Source organism: Crassostrea angulata, chromosome 7 (assembly GCF_025612915.1).
Source record: "Crassostrea angulata isolate pt1a10 chromosome 7, ASM2561291v2, whole genome shotgun sequence".
Lineage (NCBI taxonomy): Eukaryota > Metazoa > Mollusca > Bivalvia > Ostreida > Ostreidae > Magallana > Magallana angulata.
The window spans coordinates 7,982,110-8,004,834 of NC_069117.1; the positions used below are offsets into that span (position 1 = coordinate 7,982,110).

A 22,725-nucleotide genomic window follows, 5' to 3' on the forward strand; every position below is an offset into this window, starting at 1 on the left:
TTGGGAGTTGATTTTAGTCAACTCTCCTATGCAGTTAATCAGAGAAACCGAAAGTGAAACAGAGTTTGGACCTCAGCACAAATCATTGCTGCTGACAAGACTTAGTTCTTGAAAATAATTGATGAATTCGATGTAATGTATGCTAAAGCATTGTTTTTCAGGGAAACTTATTTATAAATACCTTGAAAAAAGTCAGATTATAAATGGTACGAACAATTTAAATATTTTTTGTAGTCGTATGTATTCCTACGCCAGAGTTCAATATAGTCGATCTCGTTCAACTCGACGCTCGGTTGTCTCCGTAAATCCTTGTCGGAGATTTACGGTGTCAGTCGAGCGTTCGGTTGAACGAGACTATATAGTTCAATATTGCTTGGATCTATACAATTTTCGAGAAATATTTCTATCACTGATACATAGTTTGATTGAATTAATTTTATCTTTAAATATTATTTAACATGATTCATATGGGGGTTTCTCGACATTCTTGTCGAAAAAGTCCAAAAATTCATATTATAAAAATGTGCGTAATTCAAATTAGAAACTACATGTACTTGTCATGTAAAATAACATATCATTGATTTTAAAATAAATAAACATCGACAAAATCAACTCCCGTCAGTTCTTCAGTACCCTGGAATGTCGTCAGAACTTGTTGTTTAACAACATCAATAACACCCCCTTTCTTGTTATTTGTTGACATAAATTTTAAATTTTGTATAATGTGGAAATACTTGGGTCATTGAAAATATATCTCATGTACTAAAAAAAATTGAAAGATTTGAAATTCGAATTCGACCCTGTATTAAACAGCAAATCTCTAAAAAGAGTTATCTTTCCTAAATTCTAACAAAGAGAGTTTAAAACATATACTTATTGATTATTTGAAAATTAGGTTAAGTTACATGTTTTTATTCGAATTTTGATGTAATGTGCTCTCAAACGCACGTTCAGCAAATATCGCGTTGTGTTACATCAGACGGCTGACGAAATCGGTGACCCGTATGTCGGGAGACGTTCAGTGTGCTATATAAGGAGCATCGTCGTCTATTGAATCAGTGGAACAATACGAACGCAAGTATAAACAGTAAGAATTACAGGGATTCACTTGTTAAATTTATTAAAAAGAGGTTTACTCAAAACTCTGGTATAAAAGTGTCCGATAAAAGGAATAAAAATGTGGGGTTTCTCATCATATGTTCCCAAAACAAGTAATTCGTTCTTCGGACATAGAAACCATTGGAAAAACAAAACAACTTTCACGGATGAATGGGAGAATATGATAGAACAGGGATCGTCACCGAAAGAAATTTGGCAGTCGCGGTACGAGGAAGTGAACAAAATAAATCAAGACTTTTCCCGGAAAATCGACATGAAATCAGAACGCAGGAAAGAGCAGATGTCTCCCGACATGAACGCTGCCGTAGAGCAGACGACACTCATTTTCGGGAAAGGCTACGTGCAAGAAATGCAGGGCCGCTGGGAAAAGTTTCAGGAGACAGGGAAACCCGCCTCGGAATTCTGGACCCAGGAGAAAGCTTCTTTTGAGAGTAACCGACACTGGTGGCGCCGGGGCCACCATACCCACCACAGGGACAGGTGCTGCACCGGCAGGAAGGACAAGGAGGAGTCGGCCATGTTTAGGGAGTTCGATTTCTAGGACTGTAGGTGCTATAGTTAATAATTTTATATTATTGACAAAATATCCATTTCTATACTGTATGTTTTATGGTTGTATTATCAACCCGGTGCTTCATGTAACATTATATAAATAGTGCCTGTTTGGGAGGGTAACAGTTGAAATTGACACCCCGAGAAAACCATTGTCAACCGACGCGAAGCGGAGGTTGACAATGGTTTTCGAGGGGTGTCAATTTCAACTGTTATCCTCCCAAACAGGCACTATTTATTTTGTTATACTGAATGTCTTTTTTAAAATTTTTAAGAAAATTTTACTGCTTTTATATAGGAATAACGTGAATTCTACAGCGAACCGTACGCGCATAACTTTCGCGCATGTAACATTTTTTAATGTTACCCGTTGCCAAGTGCGTTGCTAACGCTGAGGGTAATAGTAAATATTATTAACTGCGTCTTAACCAATCAGATTTCAGTATTTAACATGAAAGTATAACAAATACGCATATTGTTTGTATTTCATGTACATGTATATATGCAGATTTATTGTTTAATTTTTATAGTGTTACCTTTTTAAAACATTATTTCATCACAATTTATAATTTTGTTGAATAAAATTGATGTAAAAAGCAAAATGCCGTGTATTAACTTATCTTTTGAAGGACATGATTGAAATGTTTACTGAAGATGCAGACTCATTATATAGAATATTTCTAAACTGAAGTAATTTCAGTTATGAATTTTTAAATACACATTTATCTGGACCAATGTCGTTCTCTAACAATAAGCAATAACACATAGCTGTAAAGATATTTAATATATTACAAGTGTCACATTAATTAATAGCTTATATTACACATGAATTACAGCAGTTAAATGTGTTTCATAAATAAACAAAAAGTAACAAATAAAACATAATCGATAACTTACACCTGTGTCAAAACGGCTGGAACGTGCTTACTTAATTGTCATGTTAACGTTCCACTTTAATGAACAGGAAGTACGTATATTCGGTAATAGAAAGTCGGTCACGTGACCTCGTGCTCCTTCTTCGTCACCCGTGAGTCGCCGTCACTGTCGTTGACCTCCATCCACACCACACACTTGTCTATTGAGTTCAGTTTTGCCATCTCATCAATCGCAATCTCATCCGTATCATCCTCCTTAGGCGGTGCCTCAGAATCGACAATTTCTACCGTTTCCATGGTGACCTCGATGTGGTCTCCAGTGAGCGATCTCTTCGTGACATCCTCCTCGGAGCGCGATGGTTCCGTGATATCCCCGTCTAGACGGAAGGATAAATTCTTCGTGAAGGTTTCTGCAAATCTTTTCGTTTTCCCACTTTTTGGTGCCTTTTGGATGGATTTCCGATGCTTTGGTGCATGATGTTTTACATCGGCCTCCTGCCTCGGTCGGTTTTTATGTATCTGAGATTGATTCTCCTCTTTGAGCTGATGGATGACCAGCTTGGCTTCAGATGACATCGCTGTAGAGATATCCTTCAACTGACGCCTCTCCAGAACTACTTTCAATTCGTACAGAGCATCGTGTGAGAGATGAAAACCCTCCAGCCATTCCATCACTAACTCGCTGGGCTCCTCCGGCTCATCGTCCAACATTCCTTCCATTTTTTTTTTGTTCACTTCTTTAAACACATCCACAAACTGGAGCATCCACTACTGAGAGAATCCCCTCCGTCTGCTGTTTGCATAGAGCTTATTCTCATCCGCTGTGCTGGGGGCTTGCTGGAGATCTTTAGTCTGAATCTGATCTCTGAATGGTCCTGTAAGTAGATGATACTGTCAAAGCATTGTTCGTACTGAATTATACATGGGTACTTGTCAGCAGTGATAGATTTCTTCCTTTTTTCATTTCAATTGCAATCAATTTCGAAGATTTACAGCCATTAAAACACAGTTAACAGGTTATTACCCTGAAGTTCTCCTGACAACCCCCTTATAGGAAGTTAGCAACTGTGGCGGAACGTGTGACTAGATCAACAATCCTTTTTATATTGGGTCTGTTGTCTTTAAAGCGACAATATTTTTATGCATCTCGTCTTTGTGTGGTATGCCGAATTTTATAAGAAGGCCATGTGCTAAAGAATTTATATATACTTGTAATCCCATCTAATAGGGCCCTATAAATGTCTGCATTTCAAAAGACTGAATCCAATGCAAACAAACTCAATAGGACCTTTGTCATTTCGGGTGTTTACAAACTGATCGAGCTGCTCTTGATTGTTCAACATTTTAAAATATAATCCCCTCAATTGTGTTTTTGCATCGTTAAAAGTACGACCACTTTCCCTCAAACGATTGTTTAAAATCATAATTTTCTGTTGTCCGTTGAATATCTATAGATTGGTTATTTGCTGTAAAATACACTTTTTGCAGTCTCACTCAGCGTTTATCATTTTCTTGCAAAAATAAAAATCTTAGACGTTTGAATTTAAAGAAAGAAGATTGATTAATTCAGCATACAATAAATTAATTACTTTCATGCATTTTAAATCTCAATTTGTTGCAAAATAAAAACCAAAAAAACATCATTTAAAAGATCTCAGTTGATAGTATAGAAAATTTAACTAACCCTCAAGGTGCATTCAAAACTGAACTGATTATGTATTACATATAGATACAAATTTGAATATAGTTATTTTAAGTCCTTTGTGTTGAGTTAATAACTCATTTTTTTCTAAATGAATAACTAACACTTTGTAAGAAAGCAACTGAATCCACAAGCATTTATGTTTCAGTGTTAAGGGATCTCCTTTCATTTTATTTGAAAGTTTTCATTTGCATTATATCTGCAGGTCTTTTGTTCCAGGTCTACACTACGACAAATAGTAAATATTTTATATTTAGGATAATTTCATTCACTTTAAAAGATAAGACGATATATATATTCACGTTAATGTTTGCTCAAAACATTGAGAACTCTATTAAATCCACACATTGTTAAACAGTAGAAAATGGTCGGTGGCTTTATTGAAATATGTATAATTAAAATCATAAGCTAGAAATGAACAAACCTAGAACACTTTAAGTACATGTACTGACTGTATTGACGATTTTTCAGGTTTATGAACTCATAAACTATAAAGTATTCTTAAGTTTCCTTCAAACAAGATGAAAAGATTGAACTCGAGAAAACCAAACTTACCGTACGAAAGGAGCAATTCCAACTGGTGTTAATTCTTTGTAAATTTAATAAATTATAACCCTGGATTATAGATCCAACGTCTTTTGAACATTTTTAGATTCTGAAAGTCGGAGTTGACTCCAGTAATAAAAATAAAGTGATTAATGCGACAGACGTGGATTAAGAAGCCTGGCCTCCTAACGAGCAATGGATACAGAGGCCCAGTGTCGAGTGATAAACAAGACTGACAGCTTATATCCAGGGGATTTTATTTCATGTAATAATTGATTAGGCAACTGCTTGCATTATATACCTGTATCATTAATGATTTTTTGTCTATCAGTAACCATATTTATGAAATGTACTTACACAAGTTACGTAATAATTATCCTTCAAAAACTTCAAGTGATCTTTTCAATATCGGGTTTAAGCATGATATAGTTAAAACTTATTTTTTTTAAATTAATTTCTGTTCTTTTGTACGATACAGGTAATTAGCATGGGTGTGAACAATCAGGTTGCGTTTCACTCGGTGCTCTCTTTTTTTCTTCATTGTCCCGCATCGCGAAACGTTTTAGTGGCAAACCAATCGTGAAACAGCAATAAAATTCAATCTCTCAAAGAGCTTTGTACAACAAAAGCCTCTAACTGCATAAGAAAACTGAGTATTGAATTACTCCTGGTGAATTGTCTCTCTTTCGTCATTCCTAAACCAGTAGATAAACGTACATGTAGACGGGAATTTCATATGATCGGGTATTTCGATACTCTGTTTTTCTCTATTGTGCTAGTAAGAGATAGGTGTCTACACTGTTCAAGTTGTTCAAAACAGAATAACTGGTCACTTCAACAAGAAAACAATGAAATCTAACGAACGGAATATTTTCAAAATGTGGCTGTTTCTTCAATTCTATTTCCTTTTTACTTCAGTTAAATATACTTTTTGAATTAAATATACAACGAACAATTTTGCTTTCTCTAAAGATCAGTGTTTGGGATTAATATAATACACATACTCAAGGAACAAATACCAAGCTCAAAAATTTCACTGGAATATAAAGTTCGTTAGTCACCCAATAAATTCATGTGAGAACCAAACCGACCTGAGTGCAAGAGAGTTTTACTGACCGCAGTGTGTCCTGTAGTATAAACTTACTCCTTGCTGACGGTCCTCACCAGAGGCCATTACTTTACCCCTCGTCCTCCAGCTGAGGGACTGCTCCCTTCAGAGGGTGGAATGAAAATGATGTATGCTTAATAATTAACATAACGTTACAAATAATCACTTATCAAAGTACATATTAAATGTTCACTTGATAATACATTCAGCCAATTTTCCACATTTAAGATATTTTTTCACAAAATATTTTAAATTTTCTTTTGACATTCTTTCTTAAATTATTGTACAATACATTCTGTATCTATAAATTGAAAAGTAGATAAAAGACATAATATTATTTATTTTACTTGTTTTGACATTCTTTCATAAGAATCATAAAAAAAAACACAAATGCTAGTATTTTTCATGGTATTTCAAAATTGAAAAAAAATTCTCACCTCTTGCCATACACAGATCTCGAAATTTCATATTCCCAAAAAATGGGAGAGTAAAAACTAGACATCATTTAGATGGTGACCATCTTACATGTAACTAATGGAAAATAGGATAACAGCATATCAGAGGGCTCTACTTTGACATTGACCTATGACTTAAAAATTTCACGCTGGCATGGAACTTTAAGTCAAGCTCATTTCCTCTTACAAACAGGCTTTTTCTTTTGTTTAATATGAGCAAAATTTAGCCAATCGGAAATAATTTGTGATCTTAAACTGGATTTTAAAAAGATCTGCTATGACTTTTACATTTGACCTTGAAACTTGGTTCAAGATCGCTGCACACCATTTACCCAAAAGCTCTTTTTATGTGAGGTACTAGCCAGGAAAGGGTAAGGAAAAAGTAAATAGGAATATTTGTTGCGTGCTCAGATATGACCTTGACCTAGAAACGTCATTCAAAGGCACTCTGTGGGTGAAGTATGAGCCAGATTGCACCAAGGCGATAAATATATGATCTAGACAAAGATTTTCAGATAATTCTTCTCTGACCTTAACCTTCGACCTAGAAACTTGGTTCAAAATTATTGCACACCCTTTACCCTAAGACACTCTGTAGGTGAAGTATGAGCCAGATTTGGCCCAGGGGAGAGAAGATATGACTCGTGGTCTCTGACAAACAGAGACAGACGCACGGACAAACGAATCACTATAGGGCGCCAGCAGAGCGGGGTCCTATTTACAGTTTAAACACTCTATATTTCTACCATGGCCATCTTTACATATAAACCTGGCATTATGTTGTACATTGATGTATTTTGCATATGAACAATCAAATCTATTTATATATTTTTTTAAACACGTTCTGAGCATACTATATTAAAAAACAATATTGTTTTTCTTTTGCGTGATGTAAAAATAATTTATATCATTCAGATTCCCTTCTTCATCAAAAATATCTTTCATAAATATATAGAAAGCGCCATCATTGTAGGGTGTTCACTTTTTCGTACTTATGATATTTTCATCGTTTTATCTGAAACCACCGAACTTATTTTTGACAGGTGGTAACTAACAAGAAAATATCAGATATGGTAGGTGTCTTTAAAATCAACTTTAAGAACTGTGCAAAGAATACAAAAATTACATGAAAACTTTTTATATTCTGTAAATACAATGTCAACCGTGACTTCCGGTCAGACTCAATATAAGAGAGCCGTAGAAGGTGGCAAAAATTCAACAAATAAATACGTGGGGGAATCTTCAAAACAATTTTTTTCCCGCAAAGCCACATTATTGTGATACGTTTTTTGTAAGTATCCCTAAAAATATAAAAACCATGTCCCCATCCCGAACTGGACTTAAAAGGGGGCGCCAAAAGCGAATGAAAATTCAAGAAATGTATATGGAGATAAATCAAGTTCTCAGGAACTTCAATGATAAAACTTTATAATTTCAACATTGCTAGCATGAAGATATATATTTTGTTTAAAGTGTTCATGGAATCAAATAAAGGGACTACTATGCAAAGTTACTCATAGGAAAAATTACTCCCTCCAAAAGCGCGTTTGGTAGAAATTAATTATGCATTGGAGTAATTTTTCTATACAATATAAATTCTAAATAGTTCAAATAATGATTACCCCCTTCCCCACCAAAGAAAAAAGATCCTTCATAACAGCCGTCTGAAAGCCATGGATATATACATCAAACCAAACATTGCATTAAAACCAAACAGGATCAAAAACACAAGTCTGTCATCACCGAGTTCCGAGCGGACTAAGGTCATGTCCCGTGTGGGGCACCTGTCTGTTTATTTTTCTAACTCCTCGCAACACGACTCCAAGACGTCAACCAAAACCAAATGACCCCTTACCGAACAAAGATAAAGTACATCAACGAAGTCTGTGTTGTCAATATAAGGAATGCAACATGGTTATAAGGTGAAAAGTGGGCTACAAAAACACAAAAAAATATTGGTATACTGCGTTTTTCATTGATATGCATGGAAACATTTTCATGGACTTTCCATACTTTTGAATACCAGTCAGATTAACTCTTCAGAGATCCTAAACGACATGTAAGATATTGCATATGCTAATCGGATTTCAAGAATTTGATACAACATAATCTGTGTTCGGTTCATTTCGGACCAGTAATGTTCTGAATTTAGTATAGGCCACTTTCTTGGAATTCGACTTGAAGCTGTCATTCAATTGATATCAACAAGTACTAGAAGAAATGATAATTGGTCCTTATCGTGTACTGCTGAACATGGTGACAGTTGAAATTGTCGTCTTTGCAGTGTTTGTTGTTGTATTCACTTACGGTTATCGCAGACAAGACTGTCATTATCTATTAAATTTGTAAGTGCCAAAACTCTGCCATCAATTGTCAGTCGTCTGTTTATGGAGTACAGGGACATCACCCGTCAGGTTTCACAGCTGACCCCGAGGCTAATCCGGGAAACGGGACACAACAACACAGGAACGGGTGCTGAACCATCTTACCAACCACACAGTGTTTACACAGGCCCACTAGATCATCCGTCATCGGAACTATGTGCTTCAAGATATGTCTTAAAAATAAGTTTCTAACCGTGAAATACAGAAATTCGTCAATCGAAAGATGCACTTTCTTCCCGGGAACTATTATAATTGGTTATCCTAATCAACAATGGTTTTCCTATGTGTTTGAATATTTTTTAACTATTCTATTCACAAATTTAAATCGATAGTTTGAAATAAAGAAATTGAATATTTTAAATGATGCAATATAAGATAATATTTGGAATTAATCATAATGTCTACAGTTCGAATTCAATAAAACCTTTGACGAAAATATTATGTATCAAAAGAATACATTTACATTCAATTTTATATGCATTAATTAAATTTTACATTTTTTGTCTTTATTAAAGATTAAATCCTTGAAACATTTTGTTTTGCACTAATAGTAAAGTAAAACAGGAAAAGATAAATACAATCTAATTAAAATTAGATGTTGGATCCGCTCGCTTACTCGCTGTGTAGTGAGTAAGCGAGCGGATCTAACATCTAATTTTAATTAGATTGAGATAAATATTATTCTATGTAATCAAACTTTACAAAATACAGACCTTTTTGGGATTGAGACATTTTTTTACAGATTTAGGTAAAAACATTCAATTTTCGATTTCTCTTCCCACACGTTTTAGTAACTATAAATAAAACTATCTTCTATTAATTTTTGACCACATGTCCAGAATCGTTGCTACAAGCCTGAATATACAAGTATTGAGCAAATCTAACATAAAATCTTAAGCATAATTGGTAAATTTAGATTAAATTATTACAAAATCCTTTGTCCTCATGGACATGTCATACGAAGTCAGGTGTAGCTTATTATTTATTTTTTGGTAAAGGAAAAGAATATATTTTGAGTAAAGAGTAGCTTTTTTATCTATTTATTTTCAGATATTCAAGTTTTTTTTATTTAGTGTCCGTACACTAGATTACTTTGAATATTGATTAGAATGCAAATAATGTTTTAAAACAAAATCACAAAGAAATAAAATTAAGATACACGATATTTTAGTTTAGTGATTTTTTGTCAGAGTAAACTAAGAAAAGGGAAATTCTAATAATAACTTGTCGATCATAATTCATGAAGTGTCCAATTCTTATAATAAGAAATTAATGTAGATATTGTTCTCATGCAAATTTAATGTTTTGCTGCATATATATGGATATAATAAAACCCCCTAAATTTGCGCAACTTTATACCCAGTGTCAGTGGGGAAATTACAGTCGTCACGTGACCTCGAAGCTGGGTCATGTTGGCACCCGGGCCGATTTCTTCACTGACTGCCCGTCTTCTGATAACGACTTCCACCTCGGACAAAATAGACAAAATCAGTAAACTTTAAAAGCATGTCTAAGGTAAGACTACTGTGAAATTTCTTTGTGTCGAACAGGTTCGATTATCAGAAATTGTAAGAGCATCAGGAATTTGTAAAACGGACAGGATTAAGTTTCTTTTAGTGCATTCTGAAATGTTTTGGTAACGCGTGAACATTCATTGATAGTTCTGTATCTGGTATTAATTTTATTGCAAGAAAATCGTCAAAATCGATAAACCATTTATAATGTCTTTCAATTTCCTTCCAAAACTATGTGCTTATTGGAGTAAATGATATTGTTTTTATAAAGGAATCGCTGTTATATTAATACTTACATATATATATAGAGAGAAGGAAAATTAAACAATTTTTAAGAGTAAGATTTTGTTTTAAAAATGAATTTTTGTATTTTACAATACTTTTAACAGTATGATCACTGTTTTAACGTGAATCAGATATTTTTAAGTTTAAATTATCATGGTGTTTATTTTTATTTCTATATGTAATAAATTTAGAGTATTTTTAATTAAGATATTGTTTTCTTGGACACCGATGAATTTATTTAAGCGCGCGCCGACCCGGCGTCCATTATCTTGCCCCTTGTGTAAAATCAGTGTCTTGGAGTGTTTATCAAACAGACGTCACGCAACAGACCCTCCATCACAAAGGGCGAGGAGGGGTACCATATCTGTGTTTCAGGGTCATACAAGTTTAGGGGGATGGCCAGAGAAATGTAAACACATTGAGGATGTTTCATCCGTTGAAGTATTCAGTGCATCTTGTTCTAAATTAAAATCGACTTTTAAAAATGAATTCCTTAATTATATATTTTATGTTAGTCATAGGTTAAAATTATATTAAACGAAATGGTTTGTTAGAATTGCATGACCGCTTTGTTTTTGAGTAAGTGTATTAATTTTTTTTTGCAGTTCGAAAAGCTGTACAGTTTTATTTTACGATTCTGGTTGAAGAATTTGAAAAATTGTGTACAAGATGTGTTGAAAAAATTATTATCTGCACCTAAGCTAGATCTGCGAAGATATATAAGAAAACAGTGTTTATTAGGAATAAAGAATAAAGAAGATACTGAACGTCAATGATATTCAACCATATTCTATATACATCGTCATTATCTAGGCATCGTCAAACCAAAGATGAGATACCGAACGTGGGTTTTCGAGGTAATTTTTAGCTATCTAATTTTTCAAAGCACAAAACTGTTTTTTCCCAATAATTTCAAATAATTTTGAATTCATTGCAAAATCCAAGGGGAATGTTACAAAGGGAACTACAAGAGCTATCGTCGTTTGTAAGAAATCAACGTGAATATCCAAATTCCTTATTCAAAAGTTGTTGCTCTCCTGTTATTCTTAATTGTTCTTCAAACTGATGGATTGACAGGGTTGTGAGCGAGTGGCCCATCTACGGCGAGTGCCTTCCCTCCTCTGGAATTCGTTTGCCATCACCCCGACCAACAGAATTAACCTTATCAGAACTGGGTTACCCATTCACCATGTATGGAAATTTACTCAAAGATTTCCACACGACTTCCCACGGATACTACTAGGATTCATTAATATAAAAGAAAATAGATATACACCTAGTAAACTATTTTTTAGCTGTCGATTGTTGTTTGCTTTGCAAAGATAAAGAGTATCTGCTAGACATTTTCTAAAGCATACAGCCAACGTAACGTTTTTAAATTGATTTGATTCCGACCACGTACAGTAATTTCGTCGATAAACGTGATTTTCAGATATTAAATTAGGTTGTAAACGACATGTATACCAAACATTTCATTCATTCGTAAAAGCTTGTGAACTAGCACTCAATCCGCCATGTGTCGTAGGGGGTGAAGATATTTTAAAAACAGGCTTAACATGACACATAACAAAAAAGTAGGCTCAGGATTCTCAAAGACATGATCGACATGACTGTTTCGTTATTTCTAAAGAGATTGAGATTGGTGACATCATAGTCTCCTTTGCAGGAGGAAGTGGCCCGTGGCGGTTGGTCAAACCAGGTGGAGTTCTTCCTGTCCTGTGTGGGCTACGCCGTGGGGCTGGGAAATGTGTGGAGATTCCCATACCTCTGCTACAGAAATGGCGGCGGTACGTTACTGTAACTATGTACATGTAATATAGTCCGGTATGTCGGGAATGGAAATCCAAAAAAAGTTCATTGATCGTTTTTCTTTTCTGAACAAAATTTAACGATATGCTATTGTTTCGATATTATTCTTTCAGGGGCTTTTCTTATTCCTTACATCCTTTCCCTCGCTTTAGTCGGTCTTCCAGCTTTTTTCATGGAATTGGCATTTGGGCAGTTTGCATCACTTGGTCCAATAACTATATGGAGAGTATGTCCCTTATTCAAAGGTAGGTTTATGACACCTAAACAGTAGAAATAAAGTAATATTTATTTAAATTATACACATTCTTATGTACTCTGTCAAAGTTCTTTTTTTAAAGTCTTTCTTGGCATTCTGCAGGAATCGGATTTGCCTCCGTGATTATTTCGGCTTTGGTGTCCATTAGCTACAATGTGGTAATTGCATACGCTATGTATTACCTGATAGTATCCATAGTCAATATGGATACCAACGTCCCCTGGGCCACCTGTGGAAACCCCTGGAACACCATATACTGCCGCTCCGAGACACAAAGGGTAACCCCGGGGATGAACGAGTCAGAGAAAATAAATGTCACCCTAGGTCTCTACCAAATTTTTATACATTGAATACGCACTCACTTTAATCTTGGTTTAGTCTATATATCGAGAGCTACACGAATAAAAAAAATGTTTTATTGCATTGAAAAAAATCTGTATAAAGGTGAAATTCAGGTTTTTTTAGTTTCTATTCGATATTAAATGGATATGTTACAAAGAAATATTATTCAAAGATAGAAAAACTTTCCAGTATTGTGAAGCAACTAGGACCTACAGTTGTCTGATTTGTTATATAATATCACTCGAATGCATCTCAAGATTAAGGTTTGGCTATGGATCAAGTGAGTTCGTTATAAATGTGTTCGCGGTATCCGTTTTTTATTGTATTCATTTAAAAGATGAAATTGTGTTTGTTCATTTAGACAGGAAAACATGCAGATAAAGATTTCAATCGTTTCAACATGGTCTTATCTAACGTTCAGAATTGTTGACTGGATTACAAATTATGTCATACAATTCAAATCGCGGATCACTATAAACATCAAAAAGTGTGTGAGTGTAAACAGGGTCCTCAAGATAAGAATAAAAAGAGCCTCGAAGCAACTATATTTTGCATTAAAATTATATAAATTCGATTATGATTGTTGAGTCCAAGCGATATTGGTATATTGAAAGTTCACCAATAGGATAAGTTTGATATAACATACTACTTTAAAAATCAAGTTTTAAATTTATATGTTTATTTATATTTTGTCTACAGGTACCATGAATACTTCTTGTGTCGATGCAAAACTCCATAGCTTGGGCTGGAAATTTGAGGACCTCACTTACAACTACACTTCTAACAATTTAAGCGACTGCAGCTACAAAAACATGATCAAGACACCCAGCGACGAGTACTTCAGGTGCGAACAATGAAATAAAGCATCTGGCTTTCTCAATTTAAACGTTAAAGCAACAGCTTACTTTTTTATGCATGGTTTTCTTTTTTTTCCAATTTGCTACAGTGATGGAAAAACCAGCCTGGTCAGTGCAAGATGGAAGATCTAGATCACGTGATACGTACAGAGGGCTTTGAAATAACCGTTTTTTTGTGTTTGTAGTAATTTTGTGCTGGGGTTGGACAAGGCTGATGGTATTGGTGGGATTGGAGATTTAAGTCCTAAACTTGTAGCGGTCCTACTGTTAGCATGGCTCATTGTTTTCTTCGCATTGAAGAAAGGTGTAAAGTCTTCCGGCAAGGTTCGTCTGGTTTTCTGTAACACCTGTGCACGACCTAAAAATGCTCACCTATAGTTTTATTTTGTTTTCTTTTTGAACGATTGAATTTATTTAGTTTTTTTTTCAAATTTTCAAAGGATCATAACAAAGGTAACACTGCACGATATACATATATGAAATATTTGTCTTTTCATATAACACCCAATTTTGGCTTTTAGACGTCACTAATAATTTTTTTTTCAGGATGACTTATAGGTTTCTTTTTATTACAGACCCCAGTTGATGTTTTAGTTCCTCGGTCTAAATTACAAACAAGTTTTATTTCTTGCGTGGTCTATCCTAGACATCATATGAAATACCTTTTATATTATTTATACGTGTCTTTAATGATCTGTTGTTGTGAAGGTATTGGCCTTTATGACGTCACTTCTGCTTACCTTTTCAGGTGATCTATTTCACGGCAACGTTTCCCTATTTGGTCCTGATCATTCTACTTGTGCGAGGAGTTACCCTGGACGGTTACGAGAAGGGCTTAGAATTTTACCTTGTCCCAAAATTTGACAAACTTGCAGATCCTAGGGTAAAAATACGCTATTTACAGATTTGACACATTGAAAAATATAAACTGCGCCATTGCGATAACGTTTTGGTTCATATACTGTAAAACCAACTTTTATTCGTGACGGCTTAATTTTTGCGAATGACCAGTGATTGACTCTGACTAGGTGTGGACGGATGCGGCCTCTCAGATATTCTACTCCCTGGGGCCAGCCTTTGGCAGCCTGATCACGATGTCCAGCTACAACCCCTTCAACAACAACTGTTACAGGCAAGGCCTATCAGAATTATGCCATAAAGCTTATAATGATGTACAATAGAATGGGTTTAGAAAATATATATGTTTAAAATGTTGAAAAACATCAATTTTGCTATTAGTATAGAACCTTTACGTAAATGACAAAAATGAGTACACGCTTTGTTGTATTTTTGGAAGGGGGATTAAAGAGAATTTATTTCTGTGTTGTTTCTTAAAGTTTTTCCATATTTAATTATAGAGACTCCATTTTGGTTGCGGTCATTAACTGCGGGACCAGCGTGTTTGCCGGACTTGCGATTTTCTCCGTCCTTGGGTTCATGTCCGAGGTCACAAACAGACCAGTGCAAGAAGTAGCGGCTGATGGTCAGATGTTCAATCGATAGCATAAATACTCGAAAATCATGAATTTTATATTGAAATAAAAAAATCATAGCAATTACGTGTAAGAGATATTTCGTTTGTATTTAATGTCATTTTTTGTTTCCACGTGCATTACATATTACATTTTAGGCCCTGGACTAGTGTTTGTAGCTTACCCAGAAGCAATTGCCAGAATGCCCTACCCACCAATCTGGGCCTTTCTCTTCTTCTTCATGCTAATTCTTTTAGGACTATCCAGCATGGTAATTAAACAATAATCAGAAACCAAACTTACCAGTATTGTAACTGAAATATTGATTGAATCAATCAGGTCTTTCAAATTGCTTACTGATAACGTTAACTTTAGGTTTATTTCTTTTTAATGAAAATTTAAGTGCTTTATATTATACGGGTAAATTAATGTATTTATTCATTACAGTTCGCGATGGTGGAAGCCATCATTTCGGCGCTGGCCGACGAGTATCCCGGCGTTCTCCGCAGACACAAGAGCATCCTGACATTTGTCGTCTGCCTCCTTCTGTTCTTTGCAGGACTGGCTTTAGTGACCAATGTAGGCTAATCTCAACATACAACATTATTATGTCAAAAAATGCTATCAAATGTCTCCGGATGAAAAGAAACGAACATTCTTTAAATGATAAAATATTTCCCATCTGTGATAAATTCTAGGTTTGTTTTGTCTATTTTGACATAAGTTACATTTTTTCATAAATAATTTGAATGTCAATGTTACTATATTCCATACTTCCATGAATACCTTGCAATTAATTAATGCTTTCTTCTGTGTTTTAAACTGGAACGACAAAGGGTTACGTCAATTTCTTTTGAAGGGTGGGATCTACGTTCTGACACTGATGGACGCCTATTCGGGGAGCTACTCTCTGCTGTTTGTCTGTTTCTGTGAGGTGACAGGCATAGCCTGGTTTTACGGTCAGTGTTTGCATACAATATGGAACTTATGAGCAATGGTCTTTTTAAAGGAGTAATACAAATACAGAGAGACTTACAGACAGATATTCTTTATTTCCTGTAGTCCGAAATATCGGATGTTTTCCTGGCCTTTTAACGATTTTGATATTTGACCTGCCGGTTTTCCTGAGAAGTAAAATAACAAAATCGTTAAGAAGGCCGGGAAAATGTCAGATACATTTGTTTCAGACTATATTTCCTGTAGCAGATTACAATAGCATTCATTTTCTACACAAGATTAATTATTCAATAATTTATATACATGTACACTGTACTAGTATATTTTATTATTTTAAAATGTTGTTGAATTGCTACATTAATCCAATCATCCTAGAATTTACGCTAATAATTCATTTTATATTGGTTTATTTTGAAGGCTGGCGAAGATTTTCAGAAGACATTGAGATAATGTTGGGCTTTAAGCCTAACATCTATTGGATCGCAACATGGACCGTGCTAGCCCCAATATTCATTGTCGTAAGTATGAAGAGTACATTCATAGATTCATTTCCAAGAAGTTACCATTCATCAAAGATTAATTAAATTATCTTAAGTAAATGATCCTATATATACGTTTAGACTGTGCATCTTTTCTATTGTTTGAAGGGTATTCTGATAGCCAGTGCTATACGTTTCTCCCCATCACATTATGAGGACTATCAGTTTGAGCAGTGGGCACAGAACTGTGGCTGGGGCTTGGTGGCCCTGCCCCTCGTCTTCCTTTTTGGGACTGCAATCATTCAAATAATCAGATATGGGGTAAAAACTATGCATTGCTTTTCAATTTTGATTTTTAGTTTAGACATTTCTTTAATGTTCGATCGATTAATTGTTGATTGATTGATTGTCTCCTTCAGGGTTTCAAGAATGCAACAACACCTCAAGATAACTGGGGACCGGCACTTGATGAGAATAAAAAGGGGAGATATGCGATAGGACAAGATAATAAAGGGTTTGAAGCAGATGAGAAGGAAGCAAATCTTGAAAATGGGATAGAAATGAAGAAGAAAAACGGCGTTACCAATGGTGACTCCATCACTGTGCAATTTTAGACGGCGTACATTTCAGTGCTAAATAATGATACTTTGTATTGAAACACTTTCAAATAAAAAAATCAGAGAAAATTCATCATATGAACAGACAGCAATACTGAACTTGTAACTGTGATATATTAAATTCATGTACTTCTTGTTTGAAGTCGCATTAATGTTTTTTGTAACAGATTAAAAAGAATATTCTTGATTATTTTGTTTTGTTTTACGTTTCTGTAAGTTTTATTTTATGAAATAAACCAACTTCGAAGTTTTTTCTTTGCATTTTTTTGCCAAAAGAAAATAAAAACTTTGCAATGCGTTTTCATGTTAACATGTCATATGTAGTTTGACAAGGAATAACATTATCAGCAGGTTCACACTCACTTAGAATTTTTTAATTTGTAACATATGTGAACAACATTTACTTTGTAATGAGTAGATCAACATAAAGTATCATTTTCTTCGTCGTGTGACTGATTACGTGTAGAAAAAATTACCGCAGAAACTTCAAAGTATAACTTAAGAAAATATATATTAATGTCCAGTCCTTTACATGCAGTTTATTTGGTTATAGATTTTTATAAAATGTTGCATGATAACGCTTATAAATAGAAGTGTAAGCAAAAAAAGGAGGTGGGGGGGGGGGGGGGGGGTAAGGAATCATTCTTTGAGTATTGTGAATATTTGAGTATTATAATAAGCTAGGTGTTCATAAAGCCATTTCGGTTTTATGACCGTATTTGATCACCTCATTATTTCAAAAAAAGTTTTATTATTACTTATATGATTTTCAACAATTGTACGATTCAGTTAATATTAAAATAGTTAGGCTATTGATGAAATGTACTTGACAATACATTGCAAAACCGATTCGTTGTGTTATTATTTAACAAAGACAGTGGAAAATGTAAATATATTGAAATAATTCTTAAATAGATACAATAAATAGCCGACGAGAGAGAGAGAGAGAGAGAGAGAGAGAGAGAGAGAGAGAGAGAGAGAGAGAGAGAGAGAGAGAGAGAGAGAGAGAGAGACTTTTATTAACAACATTCACTAATAAGTGTCGTGGCCAGTTAAAAAATATATTTGTAAATTAAAAAAAATAGCATTACCAAAGAATCAGGCGTCGGAACCGGGCCAACCACAGCTTTTACTAAGTATTTCGGATTCACATAAGTTGTTTGTTTCCGACTTTATAATTATAAAAATTTAGCGCATGTGCGGAAAAGAAAGCCACAGCCGTTAGGGGGATAGGGGTTCTGTCTGCCACAAAGGTACGATTTACGTCTTAAGTACTTGTCAAAAGGTGTGATACATTAAATAAGATAAATTTTATTCGTCACGTATTCAAGTAAACATATATATTTAGGAATAAAGAGACGGAAAGCCCACAAATGAATCTGTATTCGTCTTGCCGGTGTATGATCAGTGCACTGTGTAGTTTCAGATTAGCAGGCCTAGTTTTTGGATAAACAGAATAAGCCTCAGAACTACTGTTTAGTTGATTAGATGTTCATGTTTTTCTTCACGCTAATTTCGGTATTGCAACCAATTTTTCATTAGAACCTCTTGCTCTGTGACTGTCATTGAACTTGTTTATGATGTTGACTAAAATTGAGGATTGAATAAATATCCACCTATAAATCAGTAAATCACAGAAAATACAATGAGCAGTGATGTAATATCAAGAGGGATTTGGCTTAACTTGATATTTAGACTGATGCTTTGAACAAAATTGAAAGCCGTTGCTAGTTGTGGTTAAAATCATATTACTGTATTTGTATGTCTTGGCTGCTTCAATTTTGCAGCTCAGTTTTCCATCTAAGGAATTATTGTAATTAAATGAGTAATGACATATGAGAAGACTTACTTGAGCTGCAAAAGTATGTGGGTAAGACATACTAATATGATGATTTAAACCGCACCAAGCAACCAAGTTTTGGACAGAAGCATGAATGATGAAGCAGTGCCTCGAGATTCACCAAAGACGTTATTCTAAATATCAAGCAGAGCCAAATCACTACTGCAATGTGTGATGGTGTTATGCTTTTGGATTAAGATATCAAAAGTAAGGCATCTAAAAGGGAAAGTAGTTTCCATAATGATTTGTACTTTGGTTTGGGATAATAGCTGAAAGGTACTGAAAGTTTGGGACACTTCACCCTCGAATGCATCTCACAATTTGCACCAAATAATTGTAAAAAACATACTGGTACATTGTCGATAAATGAGAATTTCCCACATATTCAAAAAAAGAAATCTGCAGATATATCATTACCATTACAATATATATTCAAGACAATACTTCAGCCAGTTATACAAATATTTGATCACCAGATTAATTGTGATTTAATTCATAAATTTTAATTTCTGAATTCTAGAATCATGAGCAGCTCAGAAGAAGTGTCGTGGATTTCATGGTTTTGTGGACTGAGAGGAAATGAATTCTTTTGTGAGGTAATTAGATGCCACACTAATGAAATAATTATCTTACTTCTTGAAGTTTGTGTAAAATCTTTTATGTATACATGTCACTATTCTTGTATTTCCTTTTTGTATTGTATCACATTTTCTGCTGACGTTATTTCTTACATCATATAAAATGTACCATCTTAAGTGTGGTCTGAGTAAATAAACTGAACATGATCTTGTAAACAAAATAATTGAAATTATATAACTTGGTTTTATTCTAGGATTCTTGAATATAAAAAATGATAAGGATGTACAAAATATACCATATTTTGTATTTTACTCTTGTGTTTTCAATAATTATAATATTTTGTTTCATAAATTATGTGTAATTTTACAGCATTTTCAGCATGCAACTTTGTATTTGTGTGGTATAGGTCGATGAGGATTATATCCAGGATAAGTTCAATTTAACTGGCCTCAATGAGCAAGTGCCACACTACAGACAGGCCTTGGACATGATTCTGGACCTAGAACCAGGTAATAGCTCAATATGATCATTACTAAACTAGTATGTACCTAAGTACATGTATAGATTTTAATGTGCTCATGGGCATTTTTATGCAAAATATGTATTTAAAACCTTGTAACAGACTCTGTCATGTCCAAATCATTCCATTAAAGCTAATGTGTGTGATGATTTTCAGATGATGAGCTGGAAGATAACCCCAATCAAAGTGATCTGATTGAACAAGCAGCTGAGATGTTGTATGGCTTGATCCATGCTCGGTACATCATGACAAACAGAGGAATAGCCCAAATGGTGGGGAATAAATGGCTTTGGGGCATGTTTACTAAATTTTATGAACATACTAAGTAGTAGTTATAAACAGCAAATGCTATATTTATGTGCTTATGACTTTTGTAGATTGAGAAATGGCAACAGGGAGATTTTGGAGCTTGTCCAAGAGTGTACTGTGAAAATCAATGCATGCTTCCAATAGGTAAAGACATCTGCTTCCATTTTTTATAGACATAATGAAGTTTTACTTGTTACACATGTAAATTTCTTGTAAAACTGTTGATTAATGATGAATTGCTAATGATAAGATGATCTTTTTGCTGCATAGGTTTGTCTGATGTCCCAGGAGAAGCTATGGTGAAGCTATATTGTCCTAAATGTCAGGATGTGTACACCCCTAAATCCTCCCGCCATCACCACACTGACGGGGCTTACTTTGGGACGGGTTTCCCTCACATGTTGTTTATGGTTCATCCCGAGTATAGACCGAAACGCCCAGCCAATCAATTTGTAGCCAGGTGAGCTCATTTGTTGATAATTGTAGTTTTTCATAAAAAAATTGATTGACAAAGAGGAGAGAAATGAGCATGACATTTATTACTAAAAGAATGTGTGCTAATATTGGTCTAAAAAAGATTATATCTTTACCAATTTTGATGCTTCTACAGAAGTTGTCCCTTTACTTGCCTTACAAATATTTATTCTGTCTTCATCATCTTCAAAATGAGAATTGTGATGAATGAAGTTCTCCACAAATCCACTATCATTTACTTTCAAAGGTTCATAAGGGAACTGAGAGAATTTGGAGGCAAAATAAACTGACAACTTCAGTGTCTCTGTATATCCTGCAACCATCAATGTAAAGATTTTACTTCTGGAACCCTTATTTATAACCATTAGGAAACATATAAAACATTGCAGTAATTTTAGATCTCCAAATTTTACTACTTCGAGAATTATTGCCACATATATAAGGTGATTAAGCAGTTTCTAAAAAACTGTTGTTCTTTTTCAGGTTGTATGGTTTTAAGATTCATCCTTTGGCTTACAATCTTCAATATCAGGCGGCATCTAACTTCAAAATGCCAATGAGAATGTCTCACAGTAGTGGAAAACGATGAAGCAGAGATCCCATTAGGAGCAAAGACATTGTATTAATCACTCTCACTAAATATCCAGGGCTGTCCTTTCAGCCGAGATTAAATGTCCTATATTCTGTAGTTGGTCATGTGCTGTTTGTTTGTTTACAAAATTCAGGGTTAAATAACATTTTAAGATAATTTTGAATACTTAAGTTAACAAAATCATAACTAATTTCATGCATCGTTAAGTTGTACTGTTTTACTTTAAGTGTAAAACAGTCAGACATATACTACAGTTTTTATGTTGCATCTCACGCTGTCTTATCAGCACAAACAGGAAAAGACAACCCCACTCAGACCTGCAAGATTTTTGTGCTTAAAAAATTGTTTTTGATAGTTTTGCCCATTATTACTCTTATTTTAATACATGTATTTTTTATGTTGAAATAAAAGTGCTATAATTAATTGATCGTTTTTGTAATTTGGATTTTATTTTTTTAGCATAAATATTAAAATAACGGGAGATAAATAGTATAAAACATTTTATACGGTAGATTTATTAAATTTAAAGAATTCATTCAGGTTTGTGCAAGTTGCTGACAGGTCCAAATATTTGGTTTTTCTATTTCATTGAGTCAATTATCTTGTTTAGCTCTAAATATAAACTATTAACCAAATTTTATTCATGTTCCATATGATTATAAATAACATGGGTATGGATAGGGCTTGATCGTGAAAATTATCCGCTGCAAATCAGTTTATCGCGAGTAAAACATGAAATTAAATTGTATGAATGACAGTTGGTTTACAATATTCATGATTATGATGCGAGAGTGCTATTACATGTACAAACAACTTTGTGTTAAAATCAAAGGAGCAAATAACTTGGCTATCTGTGTATTGGACTTCCAGATAAACTGAAGAGCCACTTGCTAACAGAAATTGATAACTGGGTGCAGGTATTTAACTTCTTATTCACAAAAAAATGCTTCAAATACAGTAAACATTAATGGTGATATTCTGCATATCTGGATACTGCTCAACACAGCATTATGAAATCACTATATGTACCTCAACAATGTACCAGTATGTTCAAATAACAAAATGAAAGTTTTGCCCCAAAC

The 22,725-nt window shown here is 34.3% G+C and overlaps 4 protein-coding genes across 7 annotated transcripts; 3 read left to right on the forward strand and 1 right to left on the reverse strand.

Annotated features, from left to right (window-relative positions):
- Positions 1 to 905: 905 nt before the first annotated feature.
- Positions 906 to 2,273, forward strand: LOC128193079 (uncharacterized). Its single transcript, XM_052866318.1, has one exon. It carries the CDS (start codon positions 1,178 to 1,180, stop codon positions 1,658 to 1,660), a length of 483 nt encoding a protein of 160 aa, XP_052722278.1. The 5' UTR covers positions 906 to 1,177; the 3' UTR covers positions 1,661 to 2,273.
- Positions 2,274 to 2,439: 166 nt separating this feature from the next.
- LOC128193078 (uncharacterized) lies at positions 2,440 to 7,998 on the reverse strand. Of its 4 annotated transcripts, none has more exons than XM_052866317.1 (2): positions 7,980 to 7,998; positions 2,440 to 3,421 (listed from the first exon to the last, which is right to left on the reverse strand). In XM_052866317.1, exon 2 carries the CDS (start codon positions 3,309 to 3,311, stop codon positions 2,667 to 2,669), a length of 645 nt encoding a protein of 214 aa, XP_052722277.1. In that variant the 5' UTR covers positions 3,312 to 3,421; positions 7,980 to 7,998; the 3' UTR covers positions 2,440 to 2,666. The 4 variants fall into 4 exon arrangements, with proteins under 4 accessions (XP_052722277.1, XP_052722274.1, XP_052722276.1 ...); XM_052866314.1 differs by lacking the exon at positions 7,980 to 7,998 and adding an exon at positions 5,152 to 5,279; XM_052866316.1 differs by lacking the exon at positions 7,980 to 7,998 and adding an exon at positions 4,804 to 4,955.
- Positions 7,999 to 10,125: 2,127 nt separating this feature from the next.
- LOC128193072 (sodium- and chloride-dependent glycine transporter 2-like) lies at positions 10,126 to 17,517 on the forward strand. Its single transcript, XM_052866301.1, has 15 exons — positions 10,126 to 10,256; positions 12,207 to 12,327; positions 12,463 to 12,594; positions 12,708 to 12,929; positions 13,647 to 13,791; positions 13,990 to 14,128; positions 14,553 to 14,687; positions 14,833 to 14,936; positions 15,163 to 15,287; positions 15,435 to 15,547; positions 15,724 to 15,855; positions 16,136 to 16,235; positions 16,651 to 16,751; positions 16,881 to 17,033; positions 17,132 to 17,517. The coding sequence occupies exons 1-15, from the start codon at positions 10,248 to 10,250 to the stop codon at positions 17,324 to 17,326; spliced, it is 1,926 nt and encodes a 641-aa protein (XP_052722261.1). The 5' UTR covers positions 10,126 to 10,247; the 3' UTR covers positions 17,327 to 17,517.
- A 966-nt stretch (positions 17,518 to 18,483) lies between these two features.
- Positions 18,484 to 22,066, forward strand: LOC128193077 (casein kinase II subunit beta). Its single transcript, XM_052866313.1, has 7 exons — positions 18,484 to 18,582; positions 19,690 to 19,765; positions 20,155 to 20,257; positions 20,425 to 20,540; positions 20,646 to 20,721; positions 20,848 to 21,037; positions 21,535 to 22,066. Exons 2-7 carry the CDS (start codon positions 19,694 to 19,696, stop codon positions 21,638 to 21,640), a joined length of 663 nt encoding a protein of 220 aa, XP_052722273.1. The 5' UTR covers positions 18,484 to 18,582; positions 19,690 to 19,693; the 3' UTR covers positions 21,641 to 22,066.
- Positions 22,067 to 22,725: the final 659 nt, after the last annotated feature.